Source organism: Sebastes fasciatus, chromosome 2, assembly GCF_043250625.1.
Source record: "Sebastes fasciatus isolate fSebFas1 chromosome 2, fSebFas1.pri, whole genome shotgun sequence".
NCBI classification, from domain to species: Eukaryota; Metazoa; Chordata; class Actinopteri; order Perciformes; family Sebastidae; genus Sebastes; species Sebastes fasciatus.
In genome coordinates this window covers 29,832,246-29,849,028 of record NC_133796.1, presented here as the reverse complement: position 1 = coordinate 29,849,028, position 16,783 = coordinate 29,832,246, and the positions used below count along the sequence as shown (strand labels likewise).

Below are 16,783 nucleotides of genomic sequence, written 5' to 3'. Positions count from 1 at the left end.
ACAACGAAATTAGATTGTGACAACCCCATAGGTGCTAAAAAAAGATAATACAATAAAAAAAGAGATAGTGCAATATAAATATAAAAATTATAAAAGATAATACAATATAAAATATAAAAATACAATATGTATATTGCTGAGAGGACAGTTTTGCCAGATTGCAGATTACATTATATGTGTTGTTCCATGTGCACCCCAAAAGGTCACAGACTCACAGTACATCACTTGAGGAGAGGGGATTATCTATCATTAATAGATGAAGCCTTTTATTGTGAAGTCCGGGGAGCAAACCAACACCGGAAGTGTTTGCCTCTACTCCCTCGGAGCTCACGCTGCCACTACAACCAACCGACCGACCGCGCGCTCTGCTGTGCTGGCTACTAGCTTAGCAACGCGAGGAGAGGAAGAGGCTCGAGACGGACAGAAATGGCGGTTGACGGCGAGGCGAGAAGCATGAAGTGCTGATTGCATTTCCATGGATCAAAACCTCACACCACTGCTGCCAGGACAACGTTAGGAACAATGACGTCGAAGTAGAACACCTCTTGTTAACGGTCTTTACAAACCTACAACACCTGAAACCCGGAGAGTTTGTCATCTAATCGAGGAACATCTCACCAGAGAGAGAGAGAGAGAGAGAGAGCGAGAGAGAGCATGGCGTCTCACAGCAACCAGGTAGCTATGAGCTAACGGTAGCCTGCATGACAACCAACTCATACTGCTGCTGCTGCAACATGTAACCTCATTTATACACCTTTATTTAAACAACCTACGAGCTAAAATAGTGCCATAGTGTAGCAGACATTTAGTCATGTGTGTGTTGTTTATTGAAACATCTAACTAGTCGTGCTTGTCATTGAAAATGTAAAAGTGCTTGCTAATGCTCCTCCTTAAGCCTCATTGAAACACAACCAGCATGGTAGCTAACAGGCCTCTAGTAGTCCTCCATTCATATCATCCACAGACTATGACTAAGACTATGTTCAGCTAGATGACACCAGAGTGTGCTTTAATGTGATGTTAGTGACACTTTAGGTGTGCTATCTCATTAGTGACATGTGTTATTTGGCAGGGTACAGTGAAAAGTGCTGCGTGTCTGCATGGCCCACCTGCTCTCTGTAGTGCTGCAGCAGGCCTTCCTCACAGCCCCCAGCGCACATTGTCATTACTGATATTAACCGCACGTTAGTTTAGCCTCTGGGCGAGTTAGGAAGCATAATTGTGTGCATATTTTGCGGTGTGATCATTGTGAGTCAGGATATATAACAATGTCTTCACTTAGCTTGTAGCAGGCTAACCAGCTCTGCACAGATGGTGTGGTGGTTGCACACTGTGCAGGCAGGCAGTCCGCTAGCTGGTGGGCTAACATTCAAATGCGACAGTGTGTGGGGCCTTCGTTTGATAGCGTTTAGATTTATTTGTTATGGAAATGATTTAAAGACAGGATTGAGCTGATGAAGTGTGCTGTTGCACTGCTAAGCTCCATGTGACTTAGATTGTAGCGAACTTTGGTGTCATTTCTGAGGAAGTTAGCTATCATGTGGGGAAGGCCCATTTTTTTAAGTCTAGCTGAAGCATGCAGGCATGCTCAGGTCTGACTAGTTATTGAATCAATTAAAGTTTAACTTGGAGACTAAATCTGCACAATTAAAGTTGAACTTAAAGATGGGGGATACATGTTTTCACAGAGTTCAAACTCTGACTGAACACACCTACTGTAATGACTAAAAGAAACCTAGTTAAATTCTCCATGCTTTCACACTTCTTCCTGGCCTCAAAATTGAGTGTTTCTATTGGCTCACTCACTGTTCAGCAAAATGAAAGCTTTAGGGGGGAAAACCTGCTTCAGCTTCTTTCAAACAGGGCAATTTAGCTCTTTCACGTTTTTGGCCTGTGAAAGGAATGATGGGGCATTTATTGTCACATGCTGTATAAATGGCATAGAATGAATAGCATAATACTATGTTAGGGTAACCCTAACCCTTTTCTGCAATATATTCACTTTTTAACAGTCTCTTCTGCACTATATTCACTTTTTTTAATAGTCCTGTATCACAGTTGTTACCCTGCACTATATTCAGTTTTAACAGTTTTCTTCATCTCCTTGTATTTTTATATCTGGCATATTTTTTTGTACTTTGCACTACTAACTTTTTTACTGCCTTTTTACTAACATGTTTTGCACTATGGAACTGTGATGCTGGAAACTTGAATTTCCCTCGGGATCAATAAAGTTACTATATCTATCAATAATAATAATGTAAAAGTCTGTAAATATAGACAGGCTCATTAAGAGTTGACCAGTTTCCTCGGGCAATTGGATTTGGACCCTTACCAACTATTTTGTTTGGTCTGGTTGCCCCATTTGGCAACCATTTTTCCAGTATTACAAAAACTCCTTTTAATGTGTTTTAAAATGTTGTATGAAAGTGTTGCTGTCCCATTGATTTGGTCTGTGAGAAATGAAAAATAACACAAAAAGAAACGCTCAAATCCAAGACAGTCAAATCCAAAGAAGAAAAAAAACTTGATAAACAGGCGATGCAGCCAAATAATCAGAGGCAGTAACGTTACACACCAGCAGCAAAAACAGGCATCGCTCTATTGAGTATGAACTTAGCAAAACAGGTCGTTCTGGAAATACTTATGAACACTCGTTTCTGCTTCTGCAGATAAAATACAGCTCTAATCTGACAACTAAGTGAAACAGTGGACTGCAATGTTCTGTTTATGGTAATTTATCCTTGCAAATGTGCCACCTGAAAGTACTATGCTAACATCTCTGTTATTATATTGTCTAATTTATAAAGTTGAGCCACTGAGAGAGATTACACTGGATAAATGATTTTTCCTTTTAGGCAATCGTTTGTTATAACACAATAACGTCCTACAGAGGGGCAGTAATACATTTAGGCAACAAATATATTTCCTGACATTCAAGAAGGCCAATGCAGGATTTTAAGAGGAAAATATGCGTTAAAACTATCCTTTAAAAACTGGCTTGTGAATGTCACGTTTAAACATAAGCATAACAGTTATTTGTTCACTTTGGTTGTTTAGTTTTGACAGTTAATTATGAAACAGTTTGTCAGCAGTTTGTGGTGAACCACTGTAGATGTAGGTATTGATGTTAGGCTTTCCCAATGTCGTCTTCACCAAATTAAGAAAAAACCTACTGAACTTAACCTAACCTCATTGACATTTAAGCTTATTGGTTTAGTTCAGACATCTAGACGCTGTGGCATTTGTTGCCTGTGTAGCTACAACATGTTATAGCTTATGCCTCAGAAATGTGTTGTATTCCAAAAACTGTTAAAAACACATAAAGGAACCATACATTGCATCCAGGTGATGTTTCTTTATTACGCTGAACATGGCAACTGTAGTTTATTCCTTTCAGTTCATCAAATTAGGAAAGCCTGTTCATTTTAATAAGAAATAAGTCACCCAAGGGAATGATATGTCTCTTAAGTGCTTTTGCAACTTGAAACTATTATTGCGACATCCTCCTTATTTTTGTAATGTCTCTGTTTTGTTCCGCCAAAGCATAAATCTGTGAGTGGGATGGTAATCCTCACCACCCCCCCTTGGGAAAACTACACACTGTTTGCACAAACAAATCAGACTATCATCCGAGTTGCCCAAAGTTTTTAGCTCAGTCAAATGCACACAGAATGGAAATGCACTAGCCGTGTAGCTACAAATTCAATAACTTTACGCTAATCAGGCTGTTTAAGTCCACACCAAAATGTTTCAACAACTATTGATTGGATTGTCATTAAATTTGGTGCAGACATTCATGGTCCCCTTAGTATGAATCCTAACATTTTGGTGATTGCCCGACTTTTCATCCACACACATAATCAACAAGACTTATGTAAAATCCATAAGTGAATTCCCAGCAGCTGCAACTATAAATGGTAAATGGACTGCATTTATATAGCGGCGTTCTACCTTACCAGACAAAGCGCTTTACAATTCTCCTTTCATTCACCCATTCACACACATTAATACACCGATGGTGGCTGTACTTTGAGAACTTTTACCACTAGCACGTCACACTAACATGCTAAATGTTAACATTTTATCATTCCATCTGTAAGCATGCTAAGATGCTAAATGCTAGCATGCTACTTACTACTGCAAAAAAAAAAAAAAAAATTAGGGCTGCAACTAATGATTTTCATTATCGAATAGTCTACCGATTATTTTCTCAAGTAATTGATCGGTCTATAAAATGGCAGGAAACAGTGACAATTCCCAGAGTCCAAGGTCTTCATATGTCTTTTTTTGTCTGACCAACTGTCCAAAACCCCAGGATATTCAGTCAAGTAGAAAAACAGAGCCTGGAATTGGTGACATTTTGGTGCATTATTGCTTTTAATAAGTAACATAAACTATTAATTGATTATCAAAATATTTGCTGATAAATTTTCTGTCAATCAACTAATCTTTGCAGCTCTACACGACATTGATTATGCCACACAATGGTGGCAGAGAGCCCTTTAGGAGCCACCCTATTTATGTCAATGAGAGTAGACTCAATATTAGAAACACTTTGCAGTATAACATAGCCTAATACAATTCAAGATTCACTGATCACTGATTCAGGATCACTACAGCCTCCTCTCTCGAAAACAATTTTGATGAAAATTGAACATTATTATAACATATAGTATATAAAGTAGAATGTGTTGCAGGGCTCTGGTATCGCGCTGCTCGATGTATATAGTATTGTTACGATACTGACATTTTTAACATCGGTACAATACCTCGAAAAATATCGATATTCAATACTGTTTTCGATAACTGAGAAAGACGGACATGTGTGTGTCAACTTGCTGTCGGAGAGAAGAGAGCAGAAAGCGCAGCTGGTACCTTCGTTATCGATACTGTGGAAAATGAGTATTGAAAATGTTTCAAATATTTAGTGTCATGTATCGATACATTCAGTCTAACTTGTACCTAACGGTGCTAGTTGTCCTCGGGATAATTAATATCGGGTTGGGGGGGTGAAATTGTCATTTCAATATCATCATTTTATCTTCCAAGCCCTAGCAGGTTCAAATAACTTTAACAATTCAGATTAATTAAAAATAAATAGATGGTCAGCTTATTGCTAACATATGAATGAATGAAGGTGTGACTACATTGTTGAATCACTGAGCTGCTTTTGTGTGACAGCACCTGTCTTCTAGCCGAATAAATGACAAGGATTCCTGTCTTCCACTGTCATACTCCGCTCTATTTCATGCTTCGTAATCGTATGTCACCCTGTTACTACATCACACCAATATGCAGGCACAGGCATGCTCCGGAGATTCATTGAAAACTAGTCTGACCTTATTTGTAGTGGCGGTGCAGCATTTTCATGCTCAGCCAAGTTGTCCATTAATAACTCTGCATACCAATTTAAGAGCAGCACAGTAGTGCTGGCCGTATCCTCCGTTATGGTGAGAGTGCTCAGATTGTTTGAGCAGCATTCAGTTTTTGGGGATAGTGTGGCCGGGATCTTGTAGAAAAGAAGTGGTTTGTATGTGTAGTCGGATCACTTTGGTAATCAAAAGTGTTCATACCGATTTATCTGTTTCACTGAAATGGTATTTTGAAATATTACCCAAGTGTGTGCTGTGTGATTGGGATGTAGATAAAAAGGGGTTTCATGTGTATTTTGCGCAAAGCTGTTGGCTGCAAGTTTCTATTTGACTCATGATTTTTAGTGACTCACATCTGATATTATCAGTTACAGGTGAAAAACCTCTAAAGAGAAAGTACCAATAATGATTGTATAACAAAATCAATGTCTGGTCACTTATTGTTTGTCTTTGTACTTGAAACTTGAGGGACATAGTATTACTAAAAGTAAGTAAATGGTAGTAAAGCTAATCAAAAATATACATATCATATTCCAATACTGTTCCAGCCCTGCTCTTTGTTATGCTAGGACCTTCCTATGGCCGTGTGTGTGTGTGTGTGTGTGTGTGGTGTCGTCACCAAACTGTGTTGAAATCATACAGATGGCTAATTTGTTGTAATCCTCAGTCCAAACGAACAGCAAGGGAAGCTTAGTGTGGTACGTGTGGCACGCCTGCAGAAAGAAGCAAAGGGACATTCTTTCTGTTGTGATTGTATTAGCCATCCTGAGGCCGTTGGATTATGGCTGGCTGTTTGTCGCTTGTAGTGCCATTTCAGCAATGTGGGCCCTCGCGTGGGGCCTCGTTTGCAAAGAGTTACATATGCTTGAGCTGCACTTTCTTTTCTATGTGCCTCCCCTTTCACGTCCCTCTATTTATTGCACTGAGAGGATTAACGGCATGGCTAGTGAGTTCATTTCACCTTTTCTCTGTTGCTTTGTGTTTTGGATGTACATGTGGACACTTGGGTGGCACAGTGCAGTGTTCCCCCGAAGGCGTAAGGGTCATCTGTCAGGGGTGTGTAGCGCCACTACAGTTGATAAAACATATGAAATATTATTTAATAACTATCATAGCATTGAGTAATAAAGACACTGTTCTACATGAATATGATACATAATGGGAGAGAAGGGTAGAGCGATATTGCATCTTGCTATTCAGTTATTTATTTCAATTCTGTCTAGAGCTCACCTTTGTAATTCTTCCTCCCTATCCCAGTATTAATTACCGCGCCAAATGCCTGTTTATCGGCTTGTTGGTGCTCCAATAAATAAGGTTGTCCACACAGACACCTCCGAGAGCGAATTGAGTTCTGTGGGGTGCAGTGGCAGAACTTTTTAGTTGATCTGTTAGATATGAGCACTGTACTCTAATAAAGACTGAATTTACAGCCCATGTGTATATAATAAATTTGGACTTTTGGAGGACTGTGACAATTAACGTTACAGACGATCGAGGGCCCAGGTAATAAAACTTGAACATCAAGATACTAATGGTAGTCTATATTAGTGATGCCAAACCATGACTCTTCTCAGACCACAGACCTCGCTGGCATTTCATCAAATATTACAACACACATTGTAATGAGGCGCATTCCTAACTGGGTGACCGGAGTGGACTCTGAGACAGACTGATATTGATTTCAGTGGCATTGAAAATGTGATTTTGTCATTGAAAAATGTGCTAAAAATCAATGTGTGTGATTTTTATCACATGCATTGCATGCATTATGTCCATGACACCGTGTCCTAACTGGCCATGCCGCGAGCAACGCAGCACTGCGCAGCGCGCTGTTTTGAGCTGAACCTTTGTCGGGTTCTGTTTCTATTTATTCCCGTCGCTCACTTTGAAAGCGCCGAAACGTACAAGGAACGGCTGATTCATGAAGTTGAAATCAGAAGTTATATGATACCTCCTCCTTTCACTATCAGGAGGAGGAGGGAGATCGCCAGGAGATCACCTGAAAGTTTCCTACTTGCTGCTATATTGTAAGTCATTTCCAGTAAATAGGCGTATTATCACAATATTAAATGTGTGTTTTCTGTTTTAAAAGTACAAAAATCGGAAGACGGCAAGTACTACTCACCCAATTTTTAAGTGGTTACGCCTCCAGTCTGATCTCGAGTGCACAGCTGATAAGTACGTGGTTTGTTTACATGCTGTAACGTAACACGTGCTGTTAGGACACGGTGTCACTCTCTGCGGCCGAGTTCTCTCCGTCATTATAGTTGTTGAATTATTCCTGGTTCTGCTTGACCTTGCATTTTACATTCAGTTAAACATAGGGTTGATGATGTTGGAAAGCTAGCATAATTTGAAAGTAGCATCGCCTCACGAGCCTAAACCCTAACTGTCCCCTCGGGGCTCCTTCCAAGGCAGCGCCCCCCGAACACATGCACGAGCACCGCCGCATCGTAACTACTTCACAGACACAGAGCGGAGAGAGGACCTCAACTCAACAACGCTACCTCCTGACAAGTAACCGCGGCAGTGCTTCTTTTGGCAGAGTTTTCTCTTCCATTCTCCAGTAAACTTGCGGCGGCGAGGTACTTTGAGTTCAGGCTGGTGCAAGCCAAGAGTAGAGTACGAGCAGGGAGGCATCTGATTTGTTCTTTCGAAGCGGACCGCGAGGCAGTGATTGGTAGACGTTTTTACAGGATTACAGCAGCTACCGATGACGGCTCTTTTCCGGTCCTTTTTCAGAGCTCATAAGAAATGGATCGCTGTTGGGGTGTAAAGACCATTTCAACCAAAATAGTGTTTACTAGATAACATCGTCAACCCTGCCTTTAATGAAAGTGCCGTTATTTGACTCTTGTAATGTGATACATTCAATACGCGTGAGGCAGACAGCTGCCCGCTGTAGTAAAAAAGAAGAAGTTAAAAATCTATTTTTGGAAGTTGTAAAGTTGTACCTCAATTACATGAGGTATTAAAGGAACCTTGGTTCTTGTAGATGCAGTGCAACTGAGTTGAAGTTAATTATGGTCAGAAAGCAGGTTATCCCTACATAAATGCAAGTGGTTTACAAAATAACAAACACAATATAATACCCCTGCAGTAAATAATAGTTTGATAACTTTTTGTTTGTGGTGTTACTGAACAAATAACTGTCTCTGAGAAATGCAGCTGCTCAGTGTGCAAGCAATCAGTCACCAGTGCGGTTATCTGAAGTGATTAATTCATCATTTAATTATTGACAGTTTACTGCTCCAGATTTCCAGTTGACATGAGGACAACTAGGTAGCAGGGACTTTTCTCTATTTTTTTGGATCCATGTAGCTTTTAAAATCACAGGCACGCAAGTCAAATGTCTCTAATACAGTATGTCTAAGGGGCTCAGACTGCATCGTTAGTTTTATTCTGTCAAAAAAGTACATGTAGTTACGAGCTTACATACACCTGCTTTGGCTTGTTTAGGACTCAAAAAACTACTTCACTAAAGCAAACTGAAATCAAATTTGAGCTTTTTGTATACATGGTTTATGTATAACGCTGCATGACTCAGCACTTTACCTTTGCACACAATACCTTTTTAGCGTTGCAGTCTTGGCTGGGTGATGACTGGCTGACTAGTAAGAGCCCTTGTACCTAGATATTCAATGACGTTGCCCTTTGAATCAGTTCCAGTTATGAGGTGGAACGCCATGTCCTTAAGTGTGTATATTATTTGACTTTTCCCTTGATTTGATCTTTTCTTTATATTGATGCATGATCTCAAGTTTTGTGACTCCTCTAATGGCCTTCCAGGCAATTCAAGATCAGTTTCCTAATTTTGAATTTGCACCACAGCAGAAAAAAAAGGTGAGAAAAGTGGATTTTTAACAACATTGCCTTTCTTTTAAACTAACTAAAACTTTTGATTCCTTCCCACAGTACATCTTCGGGGAATTCAGCCCTGATGAGATCAATCAGTTTTTTGTGACTCCACGATGTTATGTTGAGGTAAGGAGCCGGATCATAATTCGTTTTTACATTAATAAATCATTTACATGGGGGGGGGGGCCATGATGGTTGACCTTTTAAGTAGAAGATCTGGCCGCCTCCATTGGTCAACAAGATCTTCTTTGACAGAAAGCAACAGGGTTCAAGGGAAATGTAATTCAAATTTTGACGAACACTAATCCCAATACAGTGAAAACCGCTTATAATGATCACGGTTATAGTGATCAACCGCTTATATGGATCAAAAAGCTTGGGACAGAATCATTCCTATACAAACGCTGTTAAAATAATTTGCTTATAGTAATCAAGTAGCCCGCTTACAGTGTTCATTTTGGGTCTTTTCATACTTGAAAACATTTTAAAACTAAGTTAGATTAACGTTAATTAAATTTGTTGAGTTTTTTACTTTACTCCCCTGATACTTTCACTTGGGGACCGTTCCAGCTGGCTACCAACCCGATTGGCACATAAAAATCATGATGCGAAAAGGAAAGTTGGCTGTGATTGAAGCCGTCCGGCCCTCGTCAAGTGGATTGATAATGCCTGGTTAAGTAAAAAGTGAAACTTTGCAGATCTTCAACAGGCTCTGCGGCAATGTCAAAAACGGCAATGTCCCACCAATGAAATAGCGCAACTGTCTGTTTCATTATTTTGTATTCATGTAAATATGTCAGTTAGATGGTAAACCGCATAAGAAATGAAGCAGAACAACAAAAATTTGGTAATAATAATCATCCGCTTATAGTGATCAATTTGTCCCGGACAGACATGATCACTAAGCGGTTTTCACTGCACACTACTTTGTAACTGAGGCTCCAGGTTGGCCAAAACATGTTATTACAAGGGCACTACTATTAAGTGACAATGCGCTATGTAATTTTTAGTTGTGTTTTTTAACTCCTAATTTTGCATCTTGCCTCCACACAGCTTCCCCCGTTCAATGACAAAGTCCCATGCGTCAGTCAGTCTTCTGGTACGTACATTTCACATACGCTCAATTGCTAGATAGTATGTTTGTTTTTTTCCTTTTGAAATGTTATAAGCATCAAAAGACTATTCTCGTGGTCTTAGTTGAAATCACTGTAGTGTTTAAAAGCAGGTCTTAAAAATGTAAAATAGAAGCCCAGGCTAAACGGACCTGACTTGCCTGGCAGGGAGATGCTTTTCATGTCATTATTTTTGCATATGTTTACAGTATATATTGTTTAGAATGGTTTACATATCACTGTAGATTTTGTCCATTTTATTATTTTATGAATAAGCCATTTTCATTCTTTAAATTTCGAGCCACCAAATTGAAAATGTAATAGCAGCCACCTGTCTTTGAAATGGTACCAGTTTGCACATGATATTTGCCTTACCTTGATTTGTATTGATTATTTAGGAAGTTACTGCACTCCTGCTGTACCTTATATTATGGAGTCTATGGGACTGCAGGTTTGCGGTGAGTTGAGGAGTCTGACACCCTGTGGCTTGACTAGCTGTTGTACGTTTGCTGTAAAACTCAAAATCCAGGTTTCAAAAACTGGTGGCTTTCTAAACCTTGCGCCTGTACTCTTTCTCTTGCCTGTTGGTAAAATCTGTAGAGCTTTGCATGCTCAAGATACGATTATGTATCTTATCTTCTCTTGCATTTAATGCATTTTCACCACTGCAGGGCTCTGTACTGCAGTTGAATTAAAATCGGATTGAATTTTCGTATGATTTAACAATCACAGCTTATTTACCAAGGGCATAGTGATGGTTTTATGTGACTGCTAACATGTGTGTACATATTTAGCCTTGCATTGTGAAGGGTTTACTGCTGAATGCATTTTACAGTCATGAAGTGCGATTTCAATAACACTAACAGAAGATCTTCTAATCCCAGTAGAGGAAGTAACTGCTGTTTTCATACCCTCTTAACCCCTTGCACAACATCAGGGTTTACAGTCAGCTGGGACACAATGAAAGCCACTCTGATGATTTTTTTCTGATTTGCACTTACTAATGTTTCCTGTTTGTTCACCTTTTTTCGCCTCTGCATAATAATTTACTATTTAAGCTGCCTTGCAACACATTTGAACTAAAAAATGATGTTTTGTAATGATGACATACATTTGTTTGTGTACATTGTTGTTCTACATTTTAAGGAGTTAGAGACACTTTACAATGATGATATGAAGAGTACTCAACTTTTTAAAAATTATGCATATATACATAATTGATATGCAGTCTATTATGAATGTTTTCAGACAATTTCAGTTTAGGCATATCTCTAAAATGTATACAATATTTAAATACATTATTTTCCATTCCAACTTCATTTCAGGGACTTTTCAAAACACCACTGAGGACATTTATGAATGGATAAAATTTAAATAAATGAGTTTTCCCAAGTAACGAAGCTTAATTTGGGATAAAATGCTACACCAGCAAGCTATTTGAGGTCTTAAATCAGAAAAAAAAATTATAATATATGTACAAAATTGCCACCATGCCAGGTGGGTAATGCCATACAGGAATGTATAAGCTAGGCCTGTTATGTCTCTTAATATACCATCATTTGTCTTATTCTGTTTTGTTTGCACACTATATTATAAATAATTATTTGATTAAGTCTATGCAAGCCTACCTTTCTGTTAAAGCTGGGGTAGGTAAGATATTTTTAGTGTCATTGGGGGGGAAAAAGTCCATAATAACCCAGGGTTCCTGCTGATCCTTGGGAAGTCTTAAAAGGCATTGAATTCATTAATCTAAAAATAACAGGTAATTTCAGAGGCCCTGTTCAGACCTGGCATTAACATGCCTCAGCTCCATGCAAAGCACCGGAACAAAAACACCGACATGTCTCCGACAGTATGAAAATAATACACTTTGCGTGCCTAGTCTGATAGTCTGTAGATATGTAGCCAATAGATAAGGTATATTTTAATAGAATGCAGTTGTACCAACAGAATACAGTAAAGCACAGAGGCCGTTTCCATGCTGTGAGGCAGACAAGCGTTCGCGTCTGCCTGTCTATTCACATGAAGGGCGCAGTGAGACCCCACGGGTCCCAACAAGACGTCAGTTGAGTAGGCAGTCCTTCAGTGTGGCCCGGGACACATTTGTGTACACACTGCTAAAAGAATGTGGCCATATGTGCCCCAGGCCACCTCTGAATGTGGTCTGAAAGATCAGATGTCGATGTGTCCTCAATGCGTCTTGAGTGCGTTCACACCAGTACTTAGAGTTGTCCACTTGTGATCCGATCTCTCAGGACGCATGTTAATACCAGGTCTGAACAGGGCTAGAGGGAGAGTGTTCCTATACAAATGCACGTGCATGTCCTTTCGGTGAAAGCCTGATTCAATGGCGGAACATCCTGGAGGAAAAGTTGCTATTCCAGCATTGGTAACAGCTGCCTCTACTACAAAGCAACCCTAAAAAAGGAAGATGGACTTATCAAAAAAGAGTGACTATATCGGCGAAGCATTTCAGAGGGGAGAAAATGTTGCTAATCCTTTAGCCTTTTGCTAACCTCAGGCAAAGGTTCACGACTGCGTCTAGCGGAGGGCTAAACTATGAGCAACACTTTCTCTCCATCTCTGAAATTCTTCACCGCTTGTAAGAGTATGTCATCTCAAGGGCTTTACAGGCCCACAAGTTTGCAAAGAAAACTGGACGGTAATTCACATAGTATTGCCGCTATATAACGGCATAAGGATCACAATGATGATCAATATGATATTGCTTGTATAAAGCGCGTGCTTGTGCTCACCCATGCTGATTTCTTTGCCCAATGACGCAAAAAATATACTGTCTACCCCAGCTTTAAGTGATTTTTAGATCAAATTTTTATAGGTAATAGTTGCAATGAACCCCCTGTGCCTTGTAACGGTCATTAGCCCGCATTAGTCAGAACTACTAAATACAAACGGATAATAAATATTTTGCTCTTTGTGGCAAAGAGGTTGATTCCTTGTACAAAACAGTTTCGTTTAAATACTATACATTTAAATTGATTTCTATACATTTCACCATATGGAGAACACTGCTTAGCATATGATTCAGACCAAAAAAATACTCATTCTTGCCTTTTAATTTGATGAATACCAAAATGTGCAAATTGTCTTTTTAAAAACAAATTCGAATTGGTCATAAAATCACATTTTATAAATAATGTCCACCAGTGATTCTCATGTGGTTTTGCATCAAAACATTTATTGAAATTGTTAAAACAGAAATGCTAATAAAATCAGGGCAAATTATCCAGGACCACATACACTTTACACAAACACTTGTCACAGCTTCCCAAGTCTGGCCATTTGATGACTGGATTAGGAAAACAAACAAACCCCAAGACTATATTGTCCCCCCCTCTGCCTAATTGTATATGTTAAATGTTGAATCACTCCACTTCTGGACATGTTGGCAACACTCCTGTGATCCACATAAGCCCAGAAGGAATGTGGTATAGTTGAGCATAGACACAACAGTAGTTGTTGGAGCTCAAAATAGGTCCAGCAGGATTTGTTTCTTTTTATTGGTATGTCTGATCCTGTCAGAGAGCTCCCACGACCCCTTTTGGGAGATGGCTTAGTTGTTCAGAAATAAGGATTTTATAACAAACTCTTCAGCAAAGAGTAAAATACACCAGTTTTTTATATTTAGGCTGTATTTGAAGACAAAACTTTGTGTTTCTAATTGATTGAAATGTTATCTGCAGCAGAAGACTATCAGCGCATTGAGTTTGGTGTTGACGAGGTGATGGACTCCAAGCCTGTTGGGGGAAACGATCCTTTATTCAAGGTGTCGAGCACCCTCAACCCCCAGGCTCCAGAGTTCATCCTGGGCTGCCAGTCGGCCCAGAAGGCCCAACAGACGGCTCCTCCAGCAGATGACGTCCCTGATGATGTCCCTGATGAAACCGACTTCAACTCGCTGGATGGCCCCGACTCGGAGGCTTCAGCAATGGACAATAACCCGGCCTGCCAGGACATGGACCCTGGCGGCCTGGGACAGCGAGAGAGGAAGAAAAAGAAAAAGCGACCGCCGGGGTATTACAACTACCTGGACCCGTTAACTGGCGTCAACACCTGCAGTGCAGCAGATGGGACGCCGATGACGGCACTGGTGAACGGACATGCAATCGGTGGCCCACACCACAGTGCTGAAGATGTGGACATTAAGGCATTTTCGGGGGCTGAACTTTCCACCCCTGGACCTGTCTCCAAGGCAATATCAGAAGCTGCTGTTGCAGCAGCCAAGTTTGCCCCCACATCCACTGCCAATCAGAGGACTTGTGATAGCCCTGATGACTCTTCTTTGGACTTAACAAGTGGAGCTGCCTCTTTATCAGATGGCAACAATGCAACTTCCTCCTCTTCATCCTCCTCTCAAAGCAGAGGGATGACAGAGGGACCGAGGACTGCAGATCAGCAGCCAGATCATTTGGCTCCACAGAGCCCCGAACTTTCAGATACTCCACACAGCCCCCGCTCCAAATCCCCTCTTCCTCCTCCAACTGCTGTGGCCACCCCCCCTGTCGCCACTTCCATTACGACTACTGAACTGGAGGGAAAGGAGCTAGCAGACAGTGGGGTGGCCAATGGGTTGGCAGAGCCTGATACTCCCGTCAGTGCAGACGAACACAAAGAAGACTGTGAGAGTGGGGAGCAGGCTCAGCAGGTCTCCCCAGACTCTGCTGCCCAGTCGGTAGTGACAGAGCAGGCCCATTCGCCTGTGATTCCAGCTGCACCTACTGCCAACCTCCCCAAATCTTGGGCTAGCCTCTTCCACAACTCCAAGCCTCTGCCTGGGGGCCCTCAGGCCTATGTGGAGGTAAAAAATGTTGTGGAAGTTGTGTCTCCCTCCCTCGCCACGCCAGAGCAGCCTGAGAAAGTTGGGGAGGTCAAAGACGGCCCTGTCCACGTTTCAGAGGATCCTATGGCCCCTAAACTTGCAGGTATTATATGAAGATGCATTGTATATCTTGTTGTTTCAGCTTTTACATGTTTTGCTGCAAGAGATATGTATGTTGCTGCTAAATTCTCTCCCCCTCCACTTGGTGGCAATGTTGAGGCAATTGTACTGTTCCTACTGTGTTCCTATGTGAGTTTAAGGTTTTAAACATTTGATGTTTTAGAAGAGTAGAAGTAATATGTGACTTAACTTCATATTCTGTTGCTGATTTGCCTATATCATATATATATATTATTAACTGCTCAAATTGCTCAATAACACCCTTGCCAAAGAGGGAGATGTAATAGACATGTTGCTCTCATGTTCAAGAAGTTCAAGAAATGAACACTAGATGGAGGTGCTATATCCAGAATAGCTGTCAGTTATTAAGTCATTGGTCTTATTTGTGTAACCCACTGTATCTCAGTAATAACACTATTATAAGTAAGCTTTGCAAGGCTTCATCTTGTGAACACAGGAGTGTTCTTCAAACAAAGCTGTAGCACAGTTGGATGGTTTCTTTTTCTCTGATTTTGTAAGAATTATTTTATCATCCTGTAGAGGTATCTTCCTTTGGACAGTACACCTATGTGTCCCCATAAGTGCAATATTTAAAGAGGGACATACAGTATGTATGCAAAAGTATTGTCATTTCAATTGTGGTGAGGTGGTTGTTGGACCATTATTTCAGGGTGCAGGTTAGATACCATATGTTATATAGTTCACTTTGCATTAATGAATTGCCAAAGCTTTCCTTTTTAGCTGCAATTTGGATAGAATTTGGCCATTCAGATGTTGGAGGGAGGGAGAGAGGGAGAGGGAGAGGGAGAGGGAGAGGGAGAGGGAGAGAGAGAGGGAGAGAGAGAGGGAGAGAGGGAGAGGGGGAGAGAGAGAGGGAGAGGGAGAGAGAGAGAGAGAGAGAGAGAGAGAGAGGGAGAGAGAGGGAGAGAGAGGGAGAGAGGGAGAGAGGGAGAGAGGGAGAGAGAGAGAGCGCACACACACACACACACACACACACACACACACACACACACACACACACACACACACACACACACACACACACACACACACACACACACCGTTTCTGTATCTTAGGGACATAATACCCCGACAAAATCGCAACAAACTGGCACCCAGAGAGTAAGTCTGCAGCTTCAACATTCATTCAAGTGAAACGGTATCATTTCAGCCAAAAGAGGAGAAAATGATTTCTGGAAACATCTGATTGATCAGTTCAGACTATAAAACAAACAGAGGCCAAACAATTGTGGTTTGGCTCTTGTGTGGAGAAGGATCAGTTGGAGGGAAAACACATACAATCACAGTTTAGTGTGATCTGAGAACTTGTCAACAGATACAGGATATACAAGTATTTTGCGGTGGCACGTCATTCTGAACTGTTTTTTTGTCCTCATCTCTTAAAAGTAATGTGCAATATTTGAAATTATGCTGCATGTATTTACACATTTGGGTTGCTGTACAGTTGTTCTCTCAGA

General features: G+C 40.7%; 1 protein-coding gene across 4 annotated transcripts in view; it reads left to right on the top strand.

Moving 5' to 3' along the window:
• The first annotated feature begins 305 nt into the window (after window positions 1-305).
• Window positions 306-16,783, top strand: part of usp10 (ubiquitin specific peptidase 10) — a 30,684-nt gene continuing 14,206 nt past the window's right edge. Inside the window, exons 1-5 of one of the 4 annotated variants that reach the window (XM_074617901.1) lie at window positions 306-675; window positions 9,291-9,359; window positions 10,287-10,332; window positions 10,744-10,803; window positions 14,053-15,288. In XM_074617901.1, coding sequence (XP_074474002.1) covers window positions 655-675; window positions 9,291-9,359; window positions 10,287-10,332; window positions 10,744-10,803; window positions 14,053-15,288 — 1,432 coding nt within the window. In that variant the 5' untranslated portion in view covers window positions 306-654. Of the gene's footprint in view, window positions 676-9,290; window positions 9,360-10,286; window positions 10,333-10,743; window positions 10,804-14,049; window positions 15,289-16,783 lie in introns of all 4 variants that reach the window. The other 3 variants (XM_074617895.1, XM_074617918.1, XM_074617910.1) reach the window with 3 other exon arrangements.